This window comes from Eulemur rufifrons, chromosome 17 (assembly GCF_041146395.1).
Source record: "Eulemur rufifrons isolate Redbay chromosome 17, OSU_ERuf_1, whole genome shotgun sequence".
In the NCBI taxonomy this organism is placed as follows: Eukaryota; Metazoa; Chordata; class Mammalia; order Primates; family Lemuridae; genus Eulemur; species Eulemur rufifrons.
The window spans coordinates 64564043-64591152 of NC_090999.1; the positions used below are offsets into that span (position 1 = coordinate 64564043).

The window sequence follows — 27110 nt, forward strand, 5'->3', positions numbered from 1 at the left end:
AATTGCCCTTTTCAACCCTCTTCTGGCTCCATTATGGCTTCCTCAAAGATTAGTAATCAGAAGTGTCTGTACTAGTGCATTTATGATTGGATGGAAAAGTAAAATAATAACTTCTATTTGCATAATAAGCATGATATATCTAGCATCATAATAAGCAAAATTATTTATTGAATTAAAGATAACAACTCATATATTGCCTTTCATATTTTAATTATCTTCAATAAATGTAATCTAGAGTATTTTCGAATGAACACATTGCTTTATTCTTGCTCATTTAGAAGCTCATCAATTTTATGTTTCCTCTTGATAATTTCATTTCTGTGATTTTATTTTCATCATCTAGAAGAGCTCATTGTTATCTGCAAACTAAGAAATAGCAACATAGACTTTATGCAGAAAGCATTTATTGGGTTTGCTTGTTACTATCCATTTTCTTTCTTTTTTAAACAAGTTAATTTTCCTTTAGCAAGCTATCTTTGCTCCTATCTGTATCCCTTGCCCCCCTCAACACACACATTTAATTTATTTGGGTTGAGTGAAGCTGACTCCATCATCTAGGGTAGGCACATGACCAAGGCCTGGCCAATCAGAGCATGATACCTCCCATCAACAGTGATTAGTTCAGGAATGGGCAGGTAAAATCCTGAGAACCTTCCTCAGGATTTTTGCTGGAACTATTGGTAAAGCAGTGTTCTCTTTCCACTGGGATTACTAAACTGGTAAGGACTAGGCTGAAAATTGCTGAGGGCCATTTTGGGGAGAATTTGAATAAGAATGAATTTGATACAGTAAGAAGCAAGAACCCAGAGATGAAAAGAAGATTCCTGATGGATGACCCTGTTTGAGGACCCAGATCCATCAATGCATTTATATTTATATCAGCTGGTCTGATAAATTTCCCTTTTGGGTTAAACCAGGCTAATTTGGATTTCTTCACTTATGATCTAAAGGGTCTTGACTTTTCCATCAAGCATAAAATGAACGTTAAATGGCAAACATTCTTAATCTAGGCATTCATAATTTCATTTTTTTAAATCCAAAGAGTCTCTGCAGTTTTCTTCCTTCCCCTCCTTCCAATTCATCTTGTGTGCAATTATCAGTTATCTTTCATGTCATCCCCATGTTTAATCCTTCCCCTGTTTCTCCACTTTGTTAAAAGTTCCTTAGCCTGATTGATAATCAAGAGTTTCCACAATCTTTTCCCAAATTATGTTCTAATTCCCAAACATCTGTTTTACCCGGAAGAGTTTATTTGCTGTTCCTTGTTAAGGTGCCCAACCTTCTCCTTTTCTTTGTCTATGGCATTTCATCAAACTAGAATGTTCTCCTCGAATAAAATTCCCATGATGTAATCAGTCGATCAATCAACTGATTAATGGACTGCTTACTATGTGTCAGTCATTGCACCAGATGCTGAGGCCTTCGCTTTCCAGGGATTTACTGACTGTGTATACGTGTGTATGTATGTTTGTTGGGGGAGGGGATGACAGACAAGTAATCATCACAGCGATGTAAGGATAAACAGAGCAGACCATGCATCCTGTTTTTCCTGGGGCAGTCCTGGTTTATGTCTGTTGTCCTGGAGCAATTAGGAGCAGTAGCCTCTTTCACTCTTAAAAATGTCCCCGTTTGGATGATAAATTATTTGATCACCTAGATCATGAAAATCAAATCACAGAAATGAAATTATCCAGAGGAAACATAAAATTGATAAGCTTCTAAATGAGCAAGAATAAAGAAATGTATTCATTTGAAAATACTCTAGATTATATTTATTGAAGATAATTAAAATATGAAAGGCAAGATATGAGTTGTTGCTATCTTTTAGTTCCATACATACTTTTGCTTATTATGATACTTAAGGCACTGTGGACATTCAGAGGATGACGCTTCATATTTTTTGAGGGAACACAGAGATCATGTCTCAGCAAAGTCTTTAAAGTCTTAAGTCTTTAAGGAGGAGTAGGAATTTATCAGCATGGCAAGGTTGAGGCGGGGAGTACTTTCCAGGAAGACAGAAGAGTTGGTGTAATGGTGAGAAGACAGGCAGCTGCTGGTGTGATGTGGCTAAAGTGAGGGAGATGGGAGGTGAAGCTAGACAATAAGAGAGAATGAGTAGTCTAGAGCTCTCTGAATTGTGTCGTGGCAACGCAGGTGGGGAAGAAGGGATGGATAGGAGGAATGGTTAGAACAAAAATATTGACTATTAGTATTTCTACTACTATAGAAATGTGTCAAGATACTTCAATAAAATTTTATTTTTTTGTTTTTGTTTCTATTTTCCTCTGTCACAGACTAGTTTATTTCTATTTACTTGCCTCAGGGATTTCTGCTGTTTGAACAGCACAAATAGACTGAAGTCAGTTGCCCTCCTAGACTTAAACATAAAAAGAAGAAGAAAAGCTAAACCTATTGAATTGTTATTAGCTTGAACTACTTAAAATAGTCATTCTTTATAGGCCAGAAAAGGTAATATATTGGCAGTACCATATGATTCCCAGTGGAATCATAATTGTTTGGGCAGGACGACAGGGATGAGAGAGAGAGAAAGAGAGCGAGAGGAAATGCTCTGGGCCCAGGGAGAGAAACCTCTGGATCTGCAAGGCAGAACACCTGCATCCGCTCTCTGGCAGTGCTCAGGGAGGCTTGTCTGGGTGAGGCACAAGGGAAGTTAGATCCCTGACACAGGCTCATGTAAGCCACACCCGACTGCTGCACTTGGAGGGACCACTTGGACAGAGAGAAAGGGTATCTCTGCAGTAACTAGGGTGGCCAGCTGACTGCTGATCAATAAAGCCTCCCAGGGACCTCTGTATCACCCTGGGGATGAAGGTAGGAGCCCCAAGAATATCTAGGGTTAAGCGTCCTACAAACCAAATGGGATGGGTCTCAGAATCCTCATAATGTTGATTTGAAGACAATAAATGATTTTGATATTTCTTATACATCTGAATTTATGTACTGAGATTTATACAAGCTCCATAAAAATAAAGTACTTACTATATGCCAAGCAGCACATAGGCTGCTTTATGTCTCATTTCATCTTCAAAATACTCTATGGAACAGGTGCTGATTATCCCAGTTTTACAGATTACAAAATAAAATTAATAGAAATTAAGTAACTTGTCCCAAGGTCACAAAGACAGTAAGAATTTGTCTGTGCTGTTTGCATTACACTATAATCCCGAATTCCTCAAAGCCTGCTTTGACATTTTATTGACGGTTGATCTCTGAATGCCAAGCACTCAGTCCAAACCAGGTATTTGGGACATGGTGATGTATTGCCTTACGGCAAAATTCTTTAATTTCACGTAGCATTCTATTTAATGCATTTTCTCATACATGGTCTCATTGCATCTCTAGTACTATTCTATGACATGACTTTCTATGGATGTGCATCTTAACTTCAGGTATCTCCCAACAGCACCTGGCACAGTGCTACATGTTTAACGAATGTTTTACTACTAAAGAAGGGAGTAAGGGAGAAAGAAATAGATCTCTTGAGTATTTTTTGTTAGGTTTTGGTCCGCCTAGAAATTGATTTTTTTGGAATGGCGCTTAATTACCTCCTAGTTACAACATTCCAAGATTTTTCCTCCCAAGCCTCATCCTCCCTATACCCACTATAGCCTTTCTTTACATCTACTCATTTGAAACCGTCTTCTCTCTTGACTTTCTCATGACTGTGCTCTCTTGGTTTCAGAGTCCCTTTTTGGCATATCTTTTCTGGTAGCTCTTTCTCTCTTATCATCTTACAGGGGTTGGCAATTTTTTGCTATAAAGGGCCAGATGGTAAATACTGTATGTTGCACAAGCCATTTGGTCTTGTCTCAAACTATTCAACTCTGCCCTGGGAGCACAAAAGCAGCCATAGACAATATCTAAATGAAGAGTAAGACTATGCTGGAATAAAACTGTATTAAAAAAAATAAAACCGGCGGGAGGAAGGAGAAGGGCATTTGGCTCACGGGGGCTCCCCCAGAACCTTGGCCTTAGCCTTTTTCCAGCCTCACTGCTTTACACTTGGCTTAGCAATTTCCTTATCCTTTGATGTCAAAGATCCCTTTTATGCAGAAGTTTCCAAATTATCCATCTCTGGCTCTGACCTTTCTCTTTCAGCTCCTTGCTGTGTTCCCCATTTCAATCTAGAATATGACCATTTTCTGCTCATCTCCAGGTTCAATGCTTTGGCAATATTTATTCCTTCTTTGAATTGTTAGATGTAATAAATATATCCCCTGCGCTTACCCCCTTTCTGTCTTGAATCAAATGTTCATTTTTGCCCCTTCTCTGTTTCTAACAGTATGTATACAGTTGAGGTTTTCTTTACCTCTTATTTTAACCAAAACACTTCCCAGAACATACATGAAATCTAAACGCTGGCTGCCTTTTAAAGTCCTCCATATGCCTTACATAACCAGACTTACTATTTTCTCTTACCCCTAAGATTCCAAGATAATTTCTACTTTGAACCTCATTCATCATCTAACAAGGCCTGGCTAGAGAGCTACCCTCAGCAGATTCCAGATGTTTCTAAGGTCTGTGCCCTACACACCTGTTGAAAACCAATACCTTCACCAAGTGCTTATCCACACATTGTTTTTCCTTAGTTTTTTAATTTCTTACACTATTGGGATATTCTTCTTGTGCTCTCTTTCATTCTGATACTCCCTTATTTCTTTAAAGAAGACTCAGATACAGTTTTATTATTTCAACCTGCTTTTTAAGTCCTGATGGGGTTCAGGACACACTATCACAAAGTGTGGCACCTTGGCATTTGAGAAAACAGCAGAAGCAGCAAGGTCTCTCCGACCTTCTCCCTCCCTTTTCCCCTGAAGCAGGCCAAAAAAGAATTCTCTGACTTTCCTCTAAAGTAGCTCATAAGACCCTCATTCCAGAGGTGCCCTCCCAACACCTGGAGGAAAGTAATGCCCTTATCCCTGAAGACACAGGGACACAGAAGAATTTGAACACATAGGCCTTGCAAAGTTCCCTCCAGTTTATTGCCATTAGATCACACCCCCTTTGCCCCATCATACTTCTGCACAACTGTCCACTCTCCATCAAACCTAAGCATAAAAATACAGAGGTTTCTCTGTTTCTTTGGGTCTTTATTTTCAAAGGCTTTCATGTCATATAGAATTTGTGAAATACATTTGTGTGCTTTTCTCTTGTTAAGCTATCTTTTATTATAGGTGCCTCAGCCATGAACCTTGTGATGGGTGAAGAAGGATATTATTTCTTCTCCCCTACGGTCCCTTCCCTTCTCCTCCAAATGTAGATCTAGCCTTTTCCTTTTCCTTTCCTTCTGCCTTCTGGACCAGACATTTGTTTTTCCAATATAAAATCCTTCAGATGTATCTTTTTGAGGTCTTTAGTAGTGAAAGAGTTAAAAATCAATGAGTTCTAGATCCGCCTAAAGTAGCCATTATTCAAACAAACGTCATCCACTTTGCTTTCCTCAATCAATAATTTTACCCAATGGGTATTTTCCTATTAGAGCAACATCTAACTGACCCCTGGACTCTCTTACTGTCCTCCTTATTAATATGAGTCACATTTCTGGTGTCTCCCCATTCCTCATTCTCCTTGCAATAAGAAATGACTCATCTGAGGGGTGAGTTTGGGGAGAGGAACTAGACATGCTTGGCTTAGCCCAGTTTATCTTTTCTCCTTTTGGGGTTTGCCTGACTGCAAGGGGTTGCATTCTGGCCTGACCTCCTCTCTATTGAGGTCTATTAGGGCATGCTCTGCCACTGTAAGCGTCCTGTGGTTTTCACCTGTCTGGTGGCTTGGGGAGTGTTAAGTGGGGACCTGGGGTGGGGGTTGGAGGGATGGGGAGATCAGCTTAATTCTGGAGAACAGTGTTGGCAAGCTACGTACTTAAAGCCATATTCTCTGATCCAGGTTTTACCAGTAAAAATACGAGTAAACCTGCTACTTTAAATTTCATTTGCCTTTTCCTTTAACAAATGTTTTATATTATATATTATGTAAACAAATATAAGATTTGAAAACAGATTGTCTTTTCATAACACTGAAGGGTCCTTTTCACTGAGATATTATTTTAAACTTCTTTTGAGAATTTGAACTTGCTGATGCTTCCAAAGAAGGGTTGTGTCAGACAAGGAACTCAGCTACCAACCAGTAGCATCTACTGCTACTAAAGATATACACACACATGGTGCACTAGCACTGCTTTCCCAGCCTGCTTAATTTTTACTTTCTGCTTTCTATGAGAATGTTGTTAATGACAAGCTCCTGCTGAGTCATTAAAGTGGGTTTGGCAGCCATGCTCTAGAAGAGTGTGCCAGGAGCTCGGGGACTCTGAAGTAACCAGCCACTAACGACCATCCCTCACTAAAGGGAAGAGGCTGAAAGCCTCACTTTCAACATAGGTATTACATAAAAAGTACAAGAATAGAAAATATAGCATACAAAATAACTCAAAACCTAAAGCACCAGGCCAATAAATTAAAATTCTAGAAAAAAAGGTAGAGTGTCACATGAAAATTATTTCAAGGAAACACTAAATTTGAATGTCACAGTCTGGTTCACTATGAAAATTCATAAAAATAAAATTGAAACCTGATTTGAAAATTAGTTTAATAATATTGTACTTTGTCATAGAAAAGGCTAACAATAAATAGAAAGACCTGCCATTTACTTACAAACTTTCCATTACTGATATGATTTGATGTCACATAGAGAGGCCAAGATGAATGTCAACGAACAGGCCTTGCTAAGTTCCCTGCAATTTATTACTATTAGATTATACCCTTTTCTCTTCCAATCATACTTCCACATGATTTTCCATAAAAACACACAGTTTTTGCTGTGTCTTTGTGTCTCCATTTCTGAAGGCTCCTGTGTCACATAAAACTTACATTAAATATACACATTCTTTTCTTCAGCACATGGAACATTCTCCAGGATAGACCATATGTTATATATGTTAGGACACAAAACAAGTTTCAATAAATTCTTAAAAATCAAAATCATATCAAGTATCTTCTCAGACCACAATGGAGTAAAACTAGAAATCAATAACAAGAGGAACTTTGAAAACTGTAAAAATACATGGAAATGAAACAACATGCTCCTGAATGACCATTCAGTCAAGGAAGAACTTATAGAAGAATTAAAAAAAATTTTTGAAACAAATGAAAATTGAAACACAATATACCAAAATCTATGGATGCAGAAAGCAGTGTTAAGAGGGTAGTGTATAGCAATAATCACCTGCATCCAAAAAGTATAAAGATTTCAAATAAATAATCTATTAATGTACCTTAAGAACTAGAAAAGCAAGAACAAACAAAACTCAAAATTAGGAGAAAGGAATGATAAAAATCAGAGCAGAACTAAATGAAACAGAGTCTTAAAAAGTAATACTAAGAATTAACAACATGAAAAGCTGGTGTTTTGAAAAAATAAAATTGATAAACTACTTGTTAGACTAACCAAAAAAGAAAAAGAGAAATGACTTGAATAAAATTAGAAATGAAAAAAGAAGACATTGCAACTGATAGCACAGAAATACAAGAGATCATCAAAGACTATTATGAACAACTATACTCAAACAAACTGAAAACCTAGAGGAAATAGATAAATTCCTAGAAACATACAACCTACCAAGATTGAGTCAGGAAGAAATGAAAAACTTGAACAGATCAATAACAAGTAACAAAATCAAAGTAGTAATAAAAAGTCTCCCCAGAAAGAAAAGTCCAGGACCAAATGGCTTCACTGCTGAATTCTATCAAACTTTCTGAGAAGAAATAACATCAAATTATCCTTAAACTATTCCACAAAATTGAAGAGGATGGAATTCTCCCTAACTCATTCTACAAGGCCAGCATTACACTTATACCAAGACCAGACAAGGACACTGTAACTACAAAAAACTACAGATCAATGTAGTTCATCCCTGATGAACGTAGACACAAAAATTTTCAACAAAGTACCAGCAAATCAAATCCAACAGCACATCAAACAAACAAACAAAAAACCCCACAAACACCATGATCAAGTAAGATTTGTTCCAGGTATGCAAGGATGGTTCAACATATGCAAATCAATAAACATGACACATGACATCAACAGAATAAAGGAGAAAAACCATCCATGTGATATCTCAATAGATACAGAAAAAGCATTTGATAAAATTCAACATCCCTTTGTGATAAAAACTCTCAACAAATTAGGCACTGAAGAAACATACCTCAACATAATGAAGGTCAGGTATGACCAACCCACAGCTAACATCATACTGAATGGGGAAAAGCTGGAAACCCTTTCCTTTAAGAACTGGAAAAAGACAAGGATGCCCACTTTCAACACTTGTATTTAACATAGTACTGGTAGTCCTGGCCACAGCAATCAGGCAAGGGAAAAAAATAAAAGGCAACCAAATTGGAAAATATAAGTCAAACTGTCTCTCTTTGTTGATGATATGGTCTTATATCTAGAAAAACCTAAATATTCCACCAAAAAAACCCTTAGATTTAATAAAAAAAAAAAAAAAAGGTGAAGTTGCAGAACACAAAATCAATAGACAAAAATCAGTAGCATTTCCATACACTAATAATAAGCCAGCTAAGAAAGATATCAAGAAGGAAATCTCATTTACAATAGCTACAAAAAATATAAAATACCTGAGAATACATTTAATGAGAGCAGTGAAAGATCTCTGCAAGGAATACTGCAAAGCACTGGTGAAAGAAACTGAAAAAGACACAAGCAAATGACAAGCCATCCCATGCTCACAGATCGGATATTGTTAAAATGATCATATGCAAAAAGCACTCCACAGACTCAATGCAATCCCTATCAAAATACCAAGGTCAATTTTCACAGAATGAGAAAAACAATCCTAAAATTTGTATGGAACCAAAGAGCTTGAGTGGTCAAAGCAAAGAGGAGCAAAAAGAAGAAACCTGGCAGCATCACACTACCTGACTTCAAAATACGTTACAAGGCTATAGTAAACAAAACAGTCACTATATGCATGTATTAGTATGTGCATGTATTGGTGTAAATACGGACACATAGACCAACAGAACTGATTAGACAATCCAGAAACAAATCCATGTAATTACAGCCAACTGATTTTTGATGAAGGCACCAAAAACACCCATTAGGGAAAGGATAGTATCTTCAATAAATGGTACTGGGAAAATTGGATATCCATTTGCAGGAGAATGAAACAGGATCCCTATCTCTCACCATATACAAAAATCAACACAAGATTGATTAAAGTCTTAAAACTAAGACCCAAACCTATAAAATTACTGGAAGAAAACACAGGGAAAATACTTCAGGACATTGGTCTAAGCAAAGATTTTATGGCTAAGACCTCAAAAGTACAGACAACTAAAAAATAGACAAATGGGACTATATTAAACTAAGAAGCTTCTGCACAGCAAAGAAAACAATCAACAGAGTGAAGAAACAATCTGTTGAATGGGAGAAAATATTGCAAACTACTTATCTGACATGGGATTTATACCCAGAATGTACAGGGAACTGAAACATCTCAATAGAAAAACAAACAAACAAACAAAAAAACCAAGCAATCCAATTAAAAAGGGGGGTAAATGATCTGAATAGACATTTCTCAAAAGAAGACATATAAATGGCCAATAAGTATATGAAAAAATGCTCAACATCACTAATCATCAGAGAAATGCAAATCAAAAGCACAATGAGATATTATCTTACCCTGTTAAAACTGCAATTAAAAAGACAAAAAAATAACAGATGAGGTGAGGACACAGAGAAAGGGGAACTTTTAGGCACTGCTGGTGAGAATGTAAATTAGTACAACCACTACGGACAACAGCATGGAGATTTATCAAAAAACTAAAAATAGAACTACCATACAATCCAGCAATCCCACTACTGGGTATTTATCCAAAGGAAAAGGTGTCAGGTATATCAAAGAGATACCTGCACTCGCATGTTTATCGCAGTACTATTCCCAATAGCCAAGATACGGAATCAGGCCTGGTGCGGTGGCTCACGCCTGTAATCCTAGCATTCTGGGAGGTAGAGGTGGGAGGATCACTTGAGGTCAGGAGTTTGAGATCAGCCTGAGCAAGAGTGAGACCCTGTCTCTACAAAAAATAGACAAAATTAGCTAGGCGTCATGGCCCATCCCTGTAGTCCCAGCTACTTGGGAAGCTGAGGCAGGAGGACTGCTTGAGCCCACGAATTTCAGGTTGCAGTGAGCTATGATGAGGCCACTGAACTCCAGTCGAGGCAACAGAGAGAGAGTCTGTCTCAAAAAAAAAAAAAATATATATATATATGTATATATAGAATCAACCTAAATGCCCATCAGTGGATGAGTGGGTAAAGAAAATGTGGTATATATACACAATGGGATACTGTTTGGCCATTAAAAAAATGAAATGATGTCATTTGCAGCAACATGGATGGAACCGGAGGTCATTATGATAAGTGAAACAAACCAGGCACAGAAAGACATCGCATGTTCTCACTCATACGCTGGAGCTAAAGAAGTTGATCTCATGGAGGCAGAGAATAGAATGATAGATACCACAGGCTGGGAAGGGTGTACAGGTCGGAGGGGTGACGAAGAGAGGCTCCTTAATGGGTGCAAACATACAGTTAGAAGAAATAAGTTCTAATGTTCAAGAGCAGAGTGACTAAAGTTAGCAACAATGTATTGCATATTTCAAAGTAGCTAGAAGAGAGGACTGGAAATGTTCCCAACACATAGAAATGATAAATACTCAAAAAAATAGATAAATATTCCAGGTGATGGATACCCCAATACCCTAACTTAGTCATTGTACATCCTATACATGTAACAAATACTCTTATGTACCCCATTAATGTGTAAAATACTATGTATCAATTTTATATAATGACAAAAATGGTAAAAAAAAAGATACTTATATTAAATAAATTTGTTATACTTTTCTCTTGTTAATCTGTTTTTTTTTTTTTTTTTTTTTTTATTAGAGGAGTGTCAGACAAGAGCCTTGCAATGGGTGAACAGAAGATAGTACTTTTTCTCACTTCAGTTCAGTAGTTGTAATAATGATTGTATGGTCTACAATGCCTACAAAATATTTAATATTTACTATCTGGTCCTTTATAGAAAAAGTTTGCCAGCCTCTGTTCTGGAATATTGAAAGAAAGTGTACATATGTTCCAAATATCTATTACTAAATAAGGACATCATCCATCTACTCCCAAATCATGCATAAGTAAAAGTAGGTGTCAGCTTGTCAGAGCAGTCTTTCCTTATCACCCAATCTGTCAATCTCTCTCAGTCACACTGTTTTAGAAAACCACTTCATGGTACTTAATAGTAGCTGAACTTATCTAATTTTTGTATTTGTTTACTTTATAAGCTTTGTCCTCCCCACTTCCCCCCCACCCCCAATAGTCAATTCCCTGGAATATAAGCTTTATGAAAGCAATTTGGCATGTCATGTTTAGCACTGCATTTCCAGCCCAGAACAATGCCTGATACAGAATTGATGCCCACTAAATGTTAGGTGAACAGAGAGCTTATTTATAAAATCGGGTGACAACATTCTCAGAAATTAACTCAGAAGAATATTATTTCTTATTGTGAAGAAGAATCCTCTCCACAAAGTCTCATGTTTTCATTTTAGAATTCATTTAGGCCGGGCGCGGTGGCTCACGCCTGTAATCCTAGCACTCTGGGAGGCCGAGGTGGGCGGATCGTTTGAGCTCAGGAGTTCGAGACCAGCCTGAGCAAGAGCGAGACCCCACCTCTACTAAAAATAGAAAGAAATTATATGGACAGCTAAAAATATATATAGAAAAAATTAGCCGGGCATGGTGGCACATGCCTGTAGTCCCAGCTACTCGGGAGGCTGAGACAGGAGGATCGCTTGAGCTCAGGAGTTTGAGGTTGCTGTGAGCTAGGCTGACGCCACGGCACTCACTCTAGCCTGGGCAACAGAGTGAGACTCTGTCTCAAAAAAAAAAAAAAAAAAAGAATTCATTTAAAAACAAAAGACTTTCAGGAAACAATGGCTATTATTTCTTCTCACAAGAACCACTTGAAACATCAAGTGGGCAATTTACTCAATTTCTCTGTATCTAAGTTTCCTCATTTGCAGAATGGTCCTAATAATCCAAGGTCATAAATGAAATAACATGTTAAATCATTTGAGTTGCTTAGGAAAAGATGCCACAAAAATTCATGATAATAGTATCATTTGTAATATAACACCCACTCATTTTATATACTCATACTAGAATCACATTAACTACTACAGAAGACACGTTTCTACAGTCATATTAGACAGTTTCTAAGTGTCATGAAGAGACAGAACATAAAATATTTCAGCCACTGCCAAGCCAGATTGGATCTGATTCTATGCAGGTGAAGCATCATAGTAAAATTCATACTGCCAATCTCCCAAGTTGTACGCAAAAGTTCCCAAGGAGTGCTAGATATATAGAACTTGAGAACATTTATTTGGCCAGTTTCTCATCTTTAAGTGCATGACAGCTGCTAAGGCAACACCGTTCCCAGGCACACAGACATCCAAAAGGGAGAACCTCATTTCCTAGTAGACACTTAAATTTGTGCTTAGATGAAGGGGAGAGTTACTGAGAGACAGAGGGAGAAACCATTGCATGGATAGCACAGGACTAATAAGAGAAGAAAAAAAAAATGCATCAGGCATATTTTTCCAGGCATTCAATATAAAAGAATAGAAAGAATCTAACCTAAATCAAGTTCCTACTAAGTGCCAAGCAATGTACTAGGTCCTTTATGTTTATTTACCCTTTTAAAGCACAAAATGAATATGATCAATATTAGTACTCCATTTAGAAATGAGGAAACTGAAACTTAGAGTATGCAAAGCTAATGAATGAAACAGAATTGTCATGGAAATTGAATTGGCCTCCATTCATTCAACAAGTACATTTTAAGCACGTTCTGTGTGCTCGGCACCAGTCTGAGTGTCATGAACCAGGCCAGGCACTGGTGATAAAGTGGTGAGCTATCCCTGCCCTCCTGGATCCCACGATGGCTGAGATCGACATTAGACACGCAATGATGTCAGTTAACATTTCACTTAAAATTGTGACAAAAAGAAGTACGGTGGAACTATACCTAGCCAGGAGGATCAGGGATGACTTCCTAGAAAGTAATATTTCAGCAAAAGATGACTCAGAGTTGCCAGGCAAATGGAGAGGAGGAAGGTTGTGGGCAGAAAAAAAAACAATATTTTACAGGCTCTGTAGCAGGATAGAATTTGACATAGGAGACAATTGAAAGGTCACTGGGGTTGGAGCAGCTGTCCCTTTCTTCAAGTAACCTCTGCAGGGAGATTGCTGTTATAAATATACTAATCTATGATGCACAGCCTAGGCCAGAGCATATGTGACCCTGTGTTGGAGCATGCTAAACTGGGGACGAATAGGACAACATGAGCTGGACAATTGGCCACAGCCAGAGCATACCGGGCACTGCTGGTGTTGCAAGGATTAAGGTCCTATAAGCACTGGGCAGCCACCAACAGTTTTTAGCAGGGGAGTGAAATAATCAGTTCTGTATTTGAATAAGATCATGCTTGCTGACTGCGGTGAATTTCCTGATAAAATGGTTTGTAAATATGTCTCTTTATGAGCCTGTAATATGGTACAAGGACAAGCCAAGTACTCAAATTCTTTTGCCGTCTATAGCAACAGATACCACATTTGATATCTTTGTTACCCAAAGAGTTGTCCAGGGACCGCCAGCAGGAGAAGCAATGTCACCTAGGAGCTTGTTAGAGAAATATGTAATTTCATGCCACACCCAAGACCTACTGAATCAGAATCTTCAGTTTTAACAAGATCCCCAGGTGATGTGTTTGCACTTTAGAGACAGGAAGACTTATTTTACATAATCACACCCCACCCCAGCCTCATGGAGACTCAGCAGAACCTAAGTGCTAACTCTTTCTGGGACTCAAATAATTCTGTGGAGCCCACTGATAACTCTAAGCTAGTCCCTCATCATTCTTGCATAGGATCCTGAGTTGGAAAGGACTAGGGCTAAACCACACAAATGTAATTCTATTGTTCTTACTAAGAACAAGGTCCAAATCCAGTGAAGAAACAAGATCGAACAAGTCAGGGTCCTGCAGTGCAGATGTCACAACTAGCAAACGCAGCCTGTGACATCAATGTTAAGTGAGCTAAGAATACTAAGAGGAAGCATATTTTTACTTTAGGTCACCTCCTTCAAGACAGTCATTAAACTGCACTTTGGTCGCCCTTATGAAATAAAACAAAACACACACACACACACACACACACACATACACACACACCCCCCACCACACCGTGCATAACAAAATACCACGCTTCTGTTGTAATATGCCTTATATTACCTAAGAGATCAGGAAAATATGAACTATAAGATCATTTGAATTAAGGAATTCAAGTCAACTGTTACTTGCTTGTGTTAGTAGCCCTTTAGCTAGAATTTTCTCTAGATCTGTTTCTTGATTATCTTTAGGCACTTTGTTACATGGTTGAAAAGTACAAAAGGTATTTTCAAAATGATCCCTTATTGAGGTTTCTGATGGCTCTCAAGAACTGTGCAACACTGCTGCTGTCTGGTAAATGCTCTGTGGCCCTGCGTGGATGCCATGCAATGTGGTGGGCGGAAGCACAGACTTTGGAAGCCAGCTGTCAGGATCAAATCCTGCTTTGCCACTTACTAGGTGTGTGACTTAAATTTCTCTGTGTCTCAGTTTCCTCATCTGTAAAATAGAGATGATAATTATACTTACCACATAGAGCTGTTATAAGAATTCAATCAGTGAACACGTTTAAAGCACTTAGAAACAATGTCTGGAATCTGTTAAGTATTATGTATTTGCTAGTTTGCTGTTGTTACATTACAAATGACTATCATCAGAAACCAAGAAGTCTCACTGGGAATCATACTCGGGACAATAGGCACAGGAAACAATATTAGTCACAGTTCATACAAATGTCACTAGCAGGAAAGGTTACCTGTTAGCACTTGGGAAATTGCCAAATGTTAATTCCTTTGATGTCACACGTAAGAAGTAAGGCCATGTGGCCTCAGCAAGGTAATTACCAGAACAAATGCCCTAGGTTTTTAAAGTCAATAATCCAAAATAGTGTCTCACAGTTTTAAAATCTTCTATAAACATTTGTAGTTGAGAGTTATTTTCTTTTGGATTTTAGATGGCCTAAGTTAAAACAAAACCAACAAACATTACCTTCTCATGCCAACTGAATTGTACCCAAAGAGTGTTAACAACTACCTACCATATGAAGTCAATTTATTTTTATCAGGTTTTAGCAATGTAATCATTCCCTCAAAATGCTACATATTTTTATACAGGAGGAATTATTTTTTATTGCAAAAATATGATTCTACTTCCTAGAGGCTTACATCCTATGAATCATATATTACAAATTTTATCATTCATTGATTTAATTTTGCTATTTTCTGACAGTGAAGTTGCATCGTCAGATGACAACATAGCCCATTTCCCTATAGGCTCTACTGATTCTTTTAAAACAAATACAAATTCTGATAAATCATTTTCACACAGCAAAACCAAAAGCTACAGGCATCATTCTCACTATGAGATAAACCTCATGTATTTTAATCTGTGTAGTAGACGGTTGTTGTCTTACTTCATTTTTGCTGCTATAACACAATACCACAGACCACATAATTTTACAAGAACAGAAGTCTATTTGGCTCACAGTTTGGGAAGCTGGGAAATCCAAAAGCATTGTGCCAGCATCTGCCAAGGGTCGTCCCATGGCAGAAGGGTGGAATGCAGAAGTGAGCACGCAAAACAGAAAGGGAAGTGTGACGAACTTATCCTTTTTATTAGGAACCTACTTGAGTGATAACTAACCCACTCCAGTGATAACGGCATTAATTCGCTCATGAGCGCAGAACAAATGCCCTAATCACCTCTTAAAGGTTCCACTTCTCAATACTTTTGCAATGGCAATTAAATTTCAACTTGAGTTTTGGAAAGGATATTTAAGCCATAGCAATTCTTTATCAAGAAAAATGCCATACCTAATAGAATTCAATAATTGCTTACTAAACAAAGAGAATTTTGTTTTCAAGTATACATAATAGTAAAAATATGTACTTCATATCTTGCATTTTTATTCCTGAGCCAATTTAACACAAAGTTAAATTTTATTAATTAAACCAAAAAGACACTATTATAAAGAAAAACTCTCTTCTAAAAAGCTGATAATTATGTTGTTTGAAATCCCTAAATTGGGGTATTTAACTCTAAAATTTTGCTTTCATAAAAATATGACCAAACTTCTAAATTACCAAATGGTGTTCTGAAATACTGTGAAAGCTTTAACCAAATAAAAAGAAAATCTCTATAAAAAATATTACAAATTAAGTTTTATGTGCATAATAATTTCCATCTTAGTATAACTGATAAGATTCAATGAGTACATTGTTTCTAACTTGAAGTGACAAGAATTCTACTGGAGCTTAATAAGTAAGTCAATCAATTGATTAGTAAATTCTGCCACTTCCTCCTCATGGTATTTGAAATCATTAGTAAACTTCAATACAATACCAGAGCAGCCACATAACCTAATAGGCTTGGTAAAAAATGAACACTGTGAAACTCCATAGGAACCACAATTAAAGGTGACACAATATGATACTTTTGATAACTCTACATCTCTTAAAACCAACATCATGTTATATATACCAGAAGGTGAATATTATTTTTAAGTAAATGCAGTAAGTAAATTTGTAAAAAAAAAAAAAAAAAGTTCTATATTCATAACTACCATTGCTCTCCCTGTACTTAGTGGCTATATCAAAATAGTAAAAAGTTTTTTATATCAATTGATTTTCCAGGCTGTTTTACATAATTCTATCAATAGGAGACAATTTCTCTTATGCGACCATGCCCCCGAGTCTCAATGATTATACCAGAGTAACTCTCCCAGCTATGTCAGATATTATCTATGTCATGTAGCCACCTTGCCTGAAATCTCAGATTATAATATTTAAGGGAAGCTCTATATTTTATATCCCAACTGGTAACTGATTGGCTGAGCACTATTTACTAGATGCTTTGTGTAAAAGCACTATGCAAGCGTGAGGAGGAATATAAAAATCTACAAGACAGCCCTGACTACCTACCTAGCTAGAAAGATGTTAAATGCATGTGCATCAGGATGTCCTGGTTGATCCAACCTGAGAGTGGACAGATAATAGTTCTTCCCAATGCCACCACTACTTGACATATGGGTTCAATTTGTGTATTGGTGTATGAGTATCAGGGCAGGGGCTGAATGCTCTGGTTTGGTTCAGAATTCAGGTCTACTCACTATTTATCAGCTGTGTGCATCTCTGGGTAAGTACTATTTATCTTAAACCCCAATGTCTTTATTTTTAACATGAGGATAACAGTAGTATATACTTTACCAGGTTATAGGAAGAATCAAATTAGATAACAAATGTAGAGTGCTTAGCATAGTGCCTAATTCCTAGTAAGGAAATAATAAATGTTGGTTTAGCTGAGGAAGTAGCTTCCCTAGTGCCAGTTTTCTCTCTGGGAGAGTGGAGTTATAGCCTGAAGCAACAGCAATTGCTTTCAGGTGAACTTTGTGAGGTTTGAGGCCCAAACAGTACTGCTTGGAGGACTAAGGGAATGCAATCAGATTCAGGGCTTGGGAGGGGGCGATCTCTGCCCTTCTGCTTGAAACACAGTGAGGCTGAGGAGTTGCGGTGACCTTTGGCACCACATGGCTTTATGGTTTTGAGAGCACCAGGGGAGAAGCAATGTCCTCACAAGACAAGACGCATCTCCTCTAAGTGGCTTTTGGGAAGCAAACGTCAAGGCAGATGAGAAAGAAGAATAAGGAGCAGACGTGAGAAACCAAAAATGATCAGAAATGACTGGAGCAATTTGGACAAGGGAATGCTATGAACCTCTCATTCGTATACCAAGAGGCTGGTAGGGCCTGGTGACAGCTGCCTCACTCACACACAAATACAATATAATAACAATAGAAGGCAGACCATGCTAAGGACAAATAAAGTAGCCAATATGACAGACACTGTGAATCAAGGGAAGAAGAGATCAGTGTGAGCTAGAGCATCCAAAGATCTGGAACATCACCTGGCCCTTACAGACTGGTGAGGGCTGAGTTACCTACAGAGGGTCTTTTAAGCAGGAAAAACAGTGAGCCTAGGTGTGGAGGGAGCACATGCATGGGGCTCTGGGGACAATGACTGAAATAGGTGTGGGTGGGTGGTTTGTGGAAGTTAATCGTGGGGAAAAGGTTAGAAAACTAATCTGAGGTCATATTTGAATGGCTGGAGGGCCTGGATTTGTTCCTGCAGGTGACAGAGAACTAGAGAAAAAATATTTTGGTTTGGGAAACCCATAGTGAAACTAGTAATGAATAAGATGAATCTGGCTTCACGTGGTACAGAATAGGAGAGATGCATATGCAGTATGTGAAAATGGTTAGGAGACTTTCCACAGATGAAGCAGGAGCACAATGGGGTATATTATACTAACATAACATTACTTACCATTTTCTGAAATAGCATTTACAGGGACTAAAAGAAAGTCTAAGAGAAGTATGGTCTTCTACTACTCCTCAATTTCCATTCATAATTTTCTCATGATTACTTCTCCATGTCCCAATGGATATGGCTGTAAGCCACAGCTTGCTCATTTAAACGTTGCCTAAGCACTCGTCATGATACACTCAAGTTCTAGTGTTGCTCTAATGCAATCTCTTCTCTCTCTCTCTCTTTCTCTCTCTTTCAGGTCTAATTCAGACTTATGTTTTGGAAATATAACTACATTCCTACAATTTTCTTAGGCATTTCAAATGCTGCATATTAATACATTTCTATATAATGGTAGTTGTGATAGAACAGTGTCATAAAAATATTGTTTTCTCTTATGCAGAATCCCTGAAAATAAACTCTTTCAAAGAGGTGGGAAAGTGATTCAATGTTTTGCCTGCTGCTAATCCCACTGACTGCTGATACACCCTTCTGCCAATACTGGACTAGGAAAAAAAAATTATTCAACTAGAGCAACGACTAGGTTTTTCGAGGACATTCTTGTAACTGCAAATACTCACTTGAGCTCTTCAGCAAGATTCTCGGTAAAAGACCTTCATGATGCAGCAGGGTTTCCAGAAGCAGGTTCCAATTACAACCTGGCTGGGATAAGAGCAGTTTCAACTGACCCTCGGCTTTCAGTCCTCCAGCTGATGGAGCCCTTTCAAAATGCAAGATAAAGGTGGAGTAATGAAGTTAATTTATCTGTGAAATTAATAGCCTTAAAGTACAGATGTAATGCTAACTCCTTTAAATGTCAATTCCTCGCAGATTACTCTCAAAATGCTTTCATGCTTACTTACTTTAGGGTTGCCCTGGGAAGGAATTACATTTAATCTCAACTAGCTAAAAGCAAATTAACATTTGGTAGCCTGCCAAATTTAAAACTGATACAAAATCACCATGCCTATATTTCATGGAACTATGTCCATTTTTGTTTCGTGGAGAAAAGACAAATTATTCATGCTTTTATTTTGAATGCATTCATTTGTTCATTTACCAATATATAATGAGTGCCTACTATGTGCTATTATTAACTCCTTTTATTATTAATGGAAAGAAATTCTAATGATTTTGCTACTTTGTAATTTGCTATATACTATGATTGCTGATAAAATGAAAGGAATTCAAAGCTTCTGTCAAGGGTCAACTGTAATCTAATTATTTAATATGTAAAGCCTTAAATCAACATGCAGTTATCAGAACTGCTGCAGTTACACTGCTACCTACTTGGGTAATCATTTCATCAAAGGGAAATAATTCCAAGGCAAATAATTTTCTACTTGCAAAATTATCATCAGTGTTGAACAGAAAATCGAAGTCAGGTCCCCTACGTCACCACTTTCATTCACCAATGAATCAGTGGGAGATCGGCAAGTAAAGTAGGAACTGAAAACTGATAACATTATTCACCTTTTCCTTCTAAAATCGCAAAATTTAGATGGACTAAAGGTCACACCATGAGAAATCAATTTACAACAAGAACAACAACAACAAAAGGCAGGAAAAGATGGAACTCAATCGGTGGCAGCCATAAGGATGTGGAAATAGGGTGGCATTAGAAAGGGAAAGTGTGACTGAGCAATGGAGAGCTGTGACTGAGAGGATCATATGCTTCCGTGTGGACAACACAGAGCAAGGGGGATTAACAAGAGAGACTCTATGAAGCATTATCGTTAGCAGATGCCATTAAGTGGTGAACCATCCAGATGTCAACACAGTCTAGATCAGTGGTTTTCAAAGCTTGGGCCTCAGACCAAGAGCATCAACATCACCTACGTACTTGTTAAAAATGTGAATTCTCAAGCCTCGTCCCATCAGAAATTCTGGGGGTGGGCTCCAGAAATGTGTGTTTTAGGAAGCCCTCTCCAGGAGATTCTGATGCATGCTAAGGCTTGAGAACCACCATTGTAGAAGTGCTTTCTAAAGCACAGGTAGTAGGGACAGGACCAGTTAGCATCATCTTTCCTGCCTCTGTCCCTTTGTGCCATTCAGGTCCACCCGCAATGGTCTAAATGTTTGTGTCCCCCCACAATGCATATGTTGAAACCCTAATCCCAATGTGATGGTATGTGGAGATGGGGACTTTGGGAGGTAATTGATTCACGAGGGTGAGATTAATGTCCTTATAAGAAGAGGCCAGACAGCTAGCTCAACCTTTTTTTGCCACGAGGATAGAAAAAGCTGGTGGTGGGCAAGCTGGAAGAAGGCCCTCTTCAGAACTCAGCTGTGTTGGTACCTTCATCTCAGACTTTCAGCCTCTAAAACTGAGAAATAAATGTTTGTTGTTTAAGCCACCCAGTCCATGGTATATTTGTTACAGCAGCCTGAGCTGACCAAGACACCACCCATGCAATGAACTCCCTATATAATCCTTTACCTTTATCTTAATCCTATTCAACCCTTAATGTGCAGCAAAAATTTCACTTTCTCTGTAAAGTCTTTACTAAAATTTTCTCTTTACAGTGGTCTCTCTTATTCTGAATTAAAGCACTTAGGGCACGTACACACATTTTAGCACTTTATTATTTCATAAATTAAAGTTTCATCTCTCCATCCAGATTTAAGCCTCATGAGGACACTTGTTTTATACCCTCAAAACTTCTACCAGTGAACTAAGCACATTTAAAGGCTCTGTAAATGTTAACTGATTGACTTGTCTGCTCATAAATGGATAGGAAAACTCTTTCTTTTTTTTTTTTTAAGATGCTTTGCCAAAAGTCTGGCTTAAGAAAAAGAGGATTCAAAGATATAAACTGAAGAAGTTTCAAAGCACCTCCTCCTTGGCTTGGCTTGGTGTTTGGAATATCTCATAACCTTATGATGCATAAACTTCTTCAGCCTGTTGCTTGAACTTTGGACCAACTCAGGCTTCCCATGTGAAATTCTAACATATCTCAAAACAGTAACTCATTGAGTAGTTGATGGGGCAGTGTTAGCTAGGAAAACTCCTGCCTTGGGTGGGTGGTGAAGAGAGAAGAAGGATGTTACTTAACTCTTGAGCTAGAGGAATCAGGTCTACCAGTTCTGGGTATCCCAGGAGTTCTGAATTACTTTCCCAGATTGGTCTGGCTTTTGCAGTAGTTCCAAATATGGTGCCAAAGGAAGAATGAGGTGAGCCCTTTGGACTGAAACTAAAGCAGATCCTTACAGTGGTCGTCCCTACTTCCATCCTAAACCCCACATGTTGGTTTCTAGAAGCTCTCTTGAGATTCAAAAGATGAAAGTAGCTAGTTGGTACTAAGTTCTGTATTAAAATTGGCTTGGTTTTTGAACATTTCCTACCTATATATTATACTTGACTTGAGTGCTGGTTTAAGGATGCATTTGATGAACTGAAAGATCCAGTTTGGCTGGAGTATAGAAAGAAAGGGGGATCTTTGAGTGATTCTGAAGAAGGAGACAAGAGCCAGATCATGGAGGGCCTCACTATATCCCAAGGTTGGGATTTTAGATCCACTGATGAGTTTAAGGCAGAAGAGCTTCCTGATCTGGTTGCAGCGTGGAGAATGGACTGGAGGTGGTTAGTGTTTTTGCTCAGCTCTTCAGTCACGTAATAAAATAATTTGAATGTTATGTTATACCACTCTATCTGAATACCTGGTTATAAATAAATCTCTCATTTACCAGATGGAAAACTGTTTGTTGACATGTACCTTAATTCTTGGATCTTTCAACTTATCACAGATTTTGAAATGTACAGTAGAATGACTCACTAAGAGGAAAAATAAAATAGTACAAACATTCCTCAATCACCAAGCTCTGAGTAATAAATGCATTGAGGAGTCTGTGTTGGGCATATGGAGAAGCATATGTTCCCTCATCCTTTGAGCTGGTGGAGCTGTGAAAGTGAGATTAGCTTCACAAAAAATGATAGAAAGGGGAATATATATATAAATATATATATATATAATATGTACATGTTGAATTCCACTATAATACAAAGAAGAGAATAAAAATTTATAAATCCCATAGAACTCATCAATATTGCGTGGGGAAACAGGATGAATTCATGGCTGGGTTGTATTAGGTTTATACTCTAATAAGTGCTGTATTTCCAAGACACAAATTGGTGTAAAGAATTTTTCAAATCCAGGTTGTAATGAGATTCAATCATTTATTGGTTTATGAAACTAAAAATTATTCTTACAAAATCATTGTGAAAGGTAAGAAGGGCCCTTCCCACCAAAGCTCCTGATGATCCACTTAGCAAACTTGTTCTTTCCATCCCAAGACTATAAGCTCTGTGAGAGTAGAGGTCCGTTTTCCGTGGCAGGGTGGGGTGGGGTGTGGACACCTCTACAGGGGACCATTTAGGATTCCCCTAAACCTAAAGTTACAGCTGCCATCTGGCCATTTTTGGCTCCCCATGCCAGCATTCTATCAGGCAAAGAAAGGAGTTGCTATACTGAAAAGGGTGATTAACCTTAATTGTCATGAGGCGCTAGGGTTGCTGCGGCGTAACTACTGCCTAAGAAAAGCAGGGAGGAGTATCTTTATTTTTTTATTTTTTCTTTTCCTTTTTTTAGAGACAGTGTCTTGCTCTGTTGCCCAGGCTGGAGTGCAGTGGTATGATCATAGCTCATTGTGGTCTTGAACTCCTGGGCTCAAGCGATCCTCCTGCCTCAGTTCCTGAGTAGCTGGGACTACAGGTATGTGCCACCATGGCCGGCTAAATTTTTTAACTTTTTGTAGAGACACGGTTTCTCTATGTTGCCCAGGCTGGTCTTGAACTCCTGGATTCAAGTGATCCGCCCAGCTTCGCCTCCCAAAGTGCTTGGATTACAGGCACGAGTCCCTATGCCTGGTGAGAGGGGAAGTACCTTTAATGCAAGGGATTCATCAAGGCATCTCTTGATGCTTTCATGACTGATAATAACTACACACAGGAGACTTCACCAACCACATTCTGGAATGGTATCCAGGGGTTCAATATCTTGGGTGACTCCACTGGGCAAGTAACATAGATCAGCAGATATGATGGCCAATGATGAGGGGAAGATGGAATAGGTGGTAGAAGAATGTAATGATGAATATCACTTCCAGATTCAGGAATAACTGCAGCAGGTGATGTTCTACCTTGTTCCACTAACTCTACTATAATTAAACTAAAAAAAAAAACACTAAATAAATTGTGATCAGCCATCACCTTGGAGAACGTAACATGGAGACTGAGCAGATCTCTGTGGTGCAAGGGGTAGACCCTAGCAGATGTTGTCAATGACCCCACATCCTCTTGTCCTTAACTCTCAGCTCACACTTGTCTTATTTACATCTGTTAGAGACTGCATTTCTCTACCTTTCAGCAAGACAGACTGTAAGTACCAGGAATTAATACTCCCAGAGCAGCCCTCAACCAATGACTGATGAGAGTTTGTGTACAAATACCTAGTGTCTTTGCTCCTTTGGTGGGATGATTCTGAAATGTATATTTCATGCTGGTTCTCAGAATTTCCCCAGGAGGATTAAGTCCCAGTCCCTATAGTAGTTGGCTTGATTACACAAATCTTTATTTGTTATCTTCCTTTCTTTGTCTCACTTCCCCACTTCCCTTCCAGTGTTTGCTCCACCTAGAAAATAAATGCCTTTCACTTGAATCCTTGCCGCGGGGTCTGCTTCTTGGAGAAATCCAAAATAGGACATGCATGAAGGTACTTAGTGTTCATCTCACTTAATCCTTGTTTCAGGAATATTGAGAAACTACTCCAAGGTCATTAAATCTAATAAATGCAGCTGCTGGACTTTGAACCAGGTCTCTCTGACTTCAAAACCCATGCTCGTTCCATTACTTCATGGTTTTTTTGTTTTTTTTTTTCCCCATTCAACCTGATTGATATTTGGAGGGTGAGCTGTATTTGCCAGCATTGAGGATGTTTGGGCTCCATTCAACCTCCTGATTGAGGATACCATGTTTTTTACCTGAAATCAGGTTTGTGGTCTCAGGGCTGATTCCCAAATTGGAGTCATGTTATTCAAGGTATCTAGGGATTGATTTCGACCAGATGATTCCTGGCATGGGTTACTGGGCCAAATTTATACCAGAGACCATAAGTTACATGATTCAGAGAACAAAGGCAAGGACATAACTAAAGAGAAACTGAAGGTAAATGCCATAATGTGGGAAAACAAAAGCAGAGGGGGCCGGGCGCGGTGGCTCACGCCTGTAATCCTAGCACTCTGGGAGGCCGAGGTGGGCGGATCGTTTGAGCTCAGGAGTTCGAGACCAGCCTGAGCAAGAGCGAGACCCCACCTCTACTAAAAATAGAAAGAAATTATATGGACAGCTAAAAATATATATAGAAAAAATTAGCCGGGCATGGTGGCGCATACCTGTAGTCCCAGCTACTCGGGAGGCTGAGACAGGAGGATCGCTTGAGCTCAGGAGTTTGAGGTTGCTGTGAGCTAGGCTGATGCCACGGCACTCACTCTAGCCTGGGCAACAGAGTGAGACTCTGTCTCAAAAAAAAAAAAAAAAAAAAAAAGCAGAGGGGAGGTCTTCATATTACTACATTACTCTTTTTTTTCCATAATTTATCCTTCAAAACCTTTCTAGGAAAAGAAGTAAAGACAAATATCTAAAGAAATTTTGTCATCTTTCTCTAGGATGATATTAATAATTTCAGTACCTGAGAAAAAAGTTGAGGAGGAAAAAAACCCAAAATATTTTCATCATCATTTTAACCAGAAGTGTATAAATGATACGTAGTAAAGCATTGAAAATGTTTGCATATATTTTAATCACTATAATCGGTATAGTCAAGTCTTATGATCTTTATAATTAAAGATGATTTAATAAGTAGAAGTCAGAGTTCACCTGCACATTTATATATAGAATTTGCCTTGATCTTTAAATAACTTTGTCTACTAATGTACACTGACATTCTTAGGGAGTCTCATTTTTTCAAGGTTGTTTATATCTACACTACCTGGTGTACAACTTGGGAGTAGGTATTCAACTTATGAGGACCTCTGCTTATTTCCTGAGTTTAGCAAATTAACCTTTTCACTTTGGATGATCTCATTTTCTAAAAATCACCTAAACAGTACTCAAAATTCATGGCCTAGATCCATGCTTTAATGCTAACAAGTTAGCCACATCCCATTTACAAAATATATATAAATCTAATTTTAATTTTAAAAATACTATTACATTTCAATCATCAGTTTTGGACTCTTTCCAAAGGTAATAATCTAGCACCTGGGTCTCTGAGACACTAAATCACTCAGCTGTCCCCTTTGAGGAGCAACAGTTATCTGTGTGGAGCCACTGACTATCATCAGTCCCTGTTAGAGGGAGGTCCAGAAAGGCCTCACTTAGTATCACATTCCTGGTAAGTGCAGAGACACAGAGAGGAGGTAGTTCAATCTTCCTTCCACTTTATCACACGTGTAGTAGGTTCTTTTAACATGTTTAGGTAATTGATAAAACCTGCCACTTTCTGAAACATATAGCTCTTTACTAACATGGCAGTTATGAATGATTGTATAGTAAGTACTTATGTGATGAGTGCCACGGAAGCACTTGCTCTCATTGAATCCCCATGACTCTCCCATGAGAGTATCTCAGAAGTCAAGGGAAGAAGATGTTTCAAGACAGAGGAAGTAGATCGTAGTATTGCATGCTGTCTTCAAGAAGATCATTAAGACTGTATTGTATTTATGCTTCAACTTCCTCATCAAAATATAAACCGTTTCACTGGGAAACTGAAGCTTGCATAGGCTAACTAATTTTCTAAGATCACAAAACCAGGCAAGGGTACAAACAAATATGAAAACCTATAGTTGTTTTCTAGTATCACATTGCTGGCTTCATTTTTATATTCTTATTTATATAATACCTTTAAGCCATTGTAGAAAGGAAATATAAAAATCTTAAGATATCTAAAATATTAAATATCTAGTTCAGCTGACATTTTCACTTCTTTCAATAATTGCTCCATGGACACTGACTTTCCCTCTGAAGATTTTTGCAAAGATCCAGCTGCTTGTCCATGCATAGTCTGGAACAGCCATTTAAGAGCCGTGGTGTTAAAAAGCTCTCATTACTTCTCCTCCGGCTATTGGCTCTAGGGCAATGCTTGGCACCTCATCAGATCACAAACTCTCTAAGCTTTTTTCCTGAATCCAGTGGAGCAGCTTGTCAGCAGCAGCTGGGAGACAAAAATTCCTTTTGTCCTTCTCTCCAGATGTTCTCCCCTAAGGGTGCTAGAAGTCACCTCCTCATCAAGACTGTGCTGCTCATGCCTGAGCTTTCCCACTCAGATCAAATGTTTGTACTATTTAATATGGCACTTACCTGATACAATACAACTTTGAATTCATTTGTCCATTCATTCATTCATTCAACTAGCATTTATTGGCTGGCTTCTATGTGCTACATCATGGAAACACAACAGTAAGCAAAAAGACAGACATTCCCTATTCTTATGGAATTTAGTAGAGGATACATATATAGTTTCGATGATCATACAAA

At 38.2% G+C, this 27110-nt stretch overlaps 1 protein-coding gene across 3 annotated transcripts in view; it reads right to left on the reverse strand.

Annotated features, from left to right (window-relative positions):
* Window positions 1–27110, reverse strand: part of KIAA0825 (KIAA0825 ortholog) — a 368374-nt gene that overhangs the window by 205044 nt on the left and 136220 nt on the right. For all 3 annotated transcript variants that reach the window (XM_069492483.1, XM_069492481.1, XM_069492482.1), the window contains one exon: window positions 19159–19298. In XM_069492483.1, the coding sequence (XP_069348584.1) occupies window positions 19159–19298 (140 nt within the window). The remainder of the gene's footprint in view (window positions 1–19158; window positions 19299–27110) is intronic.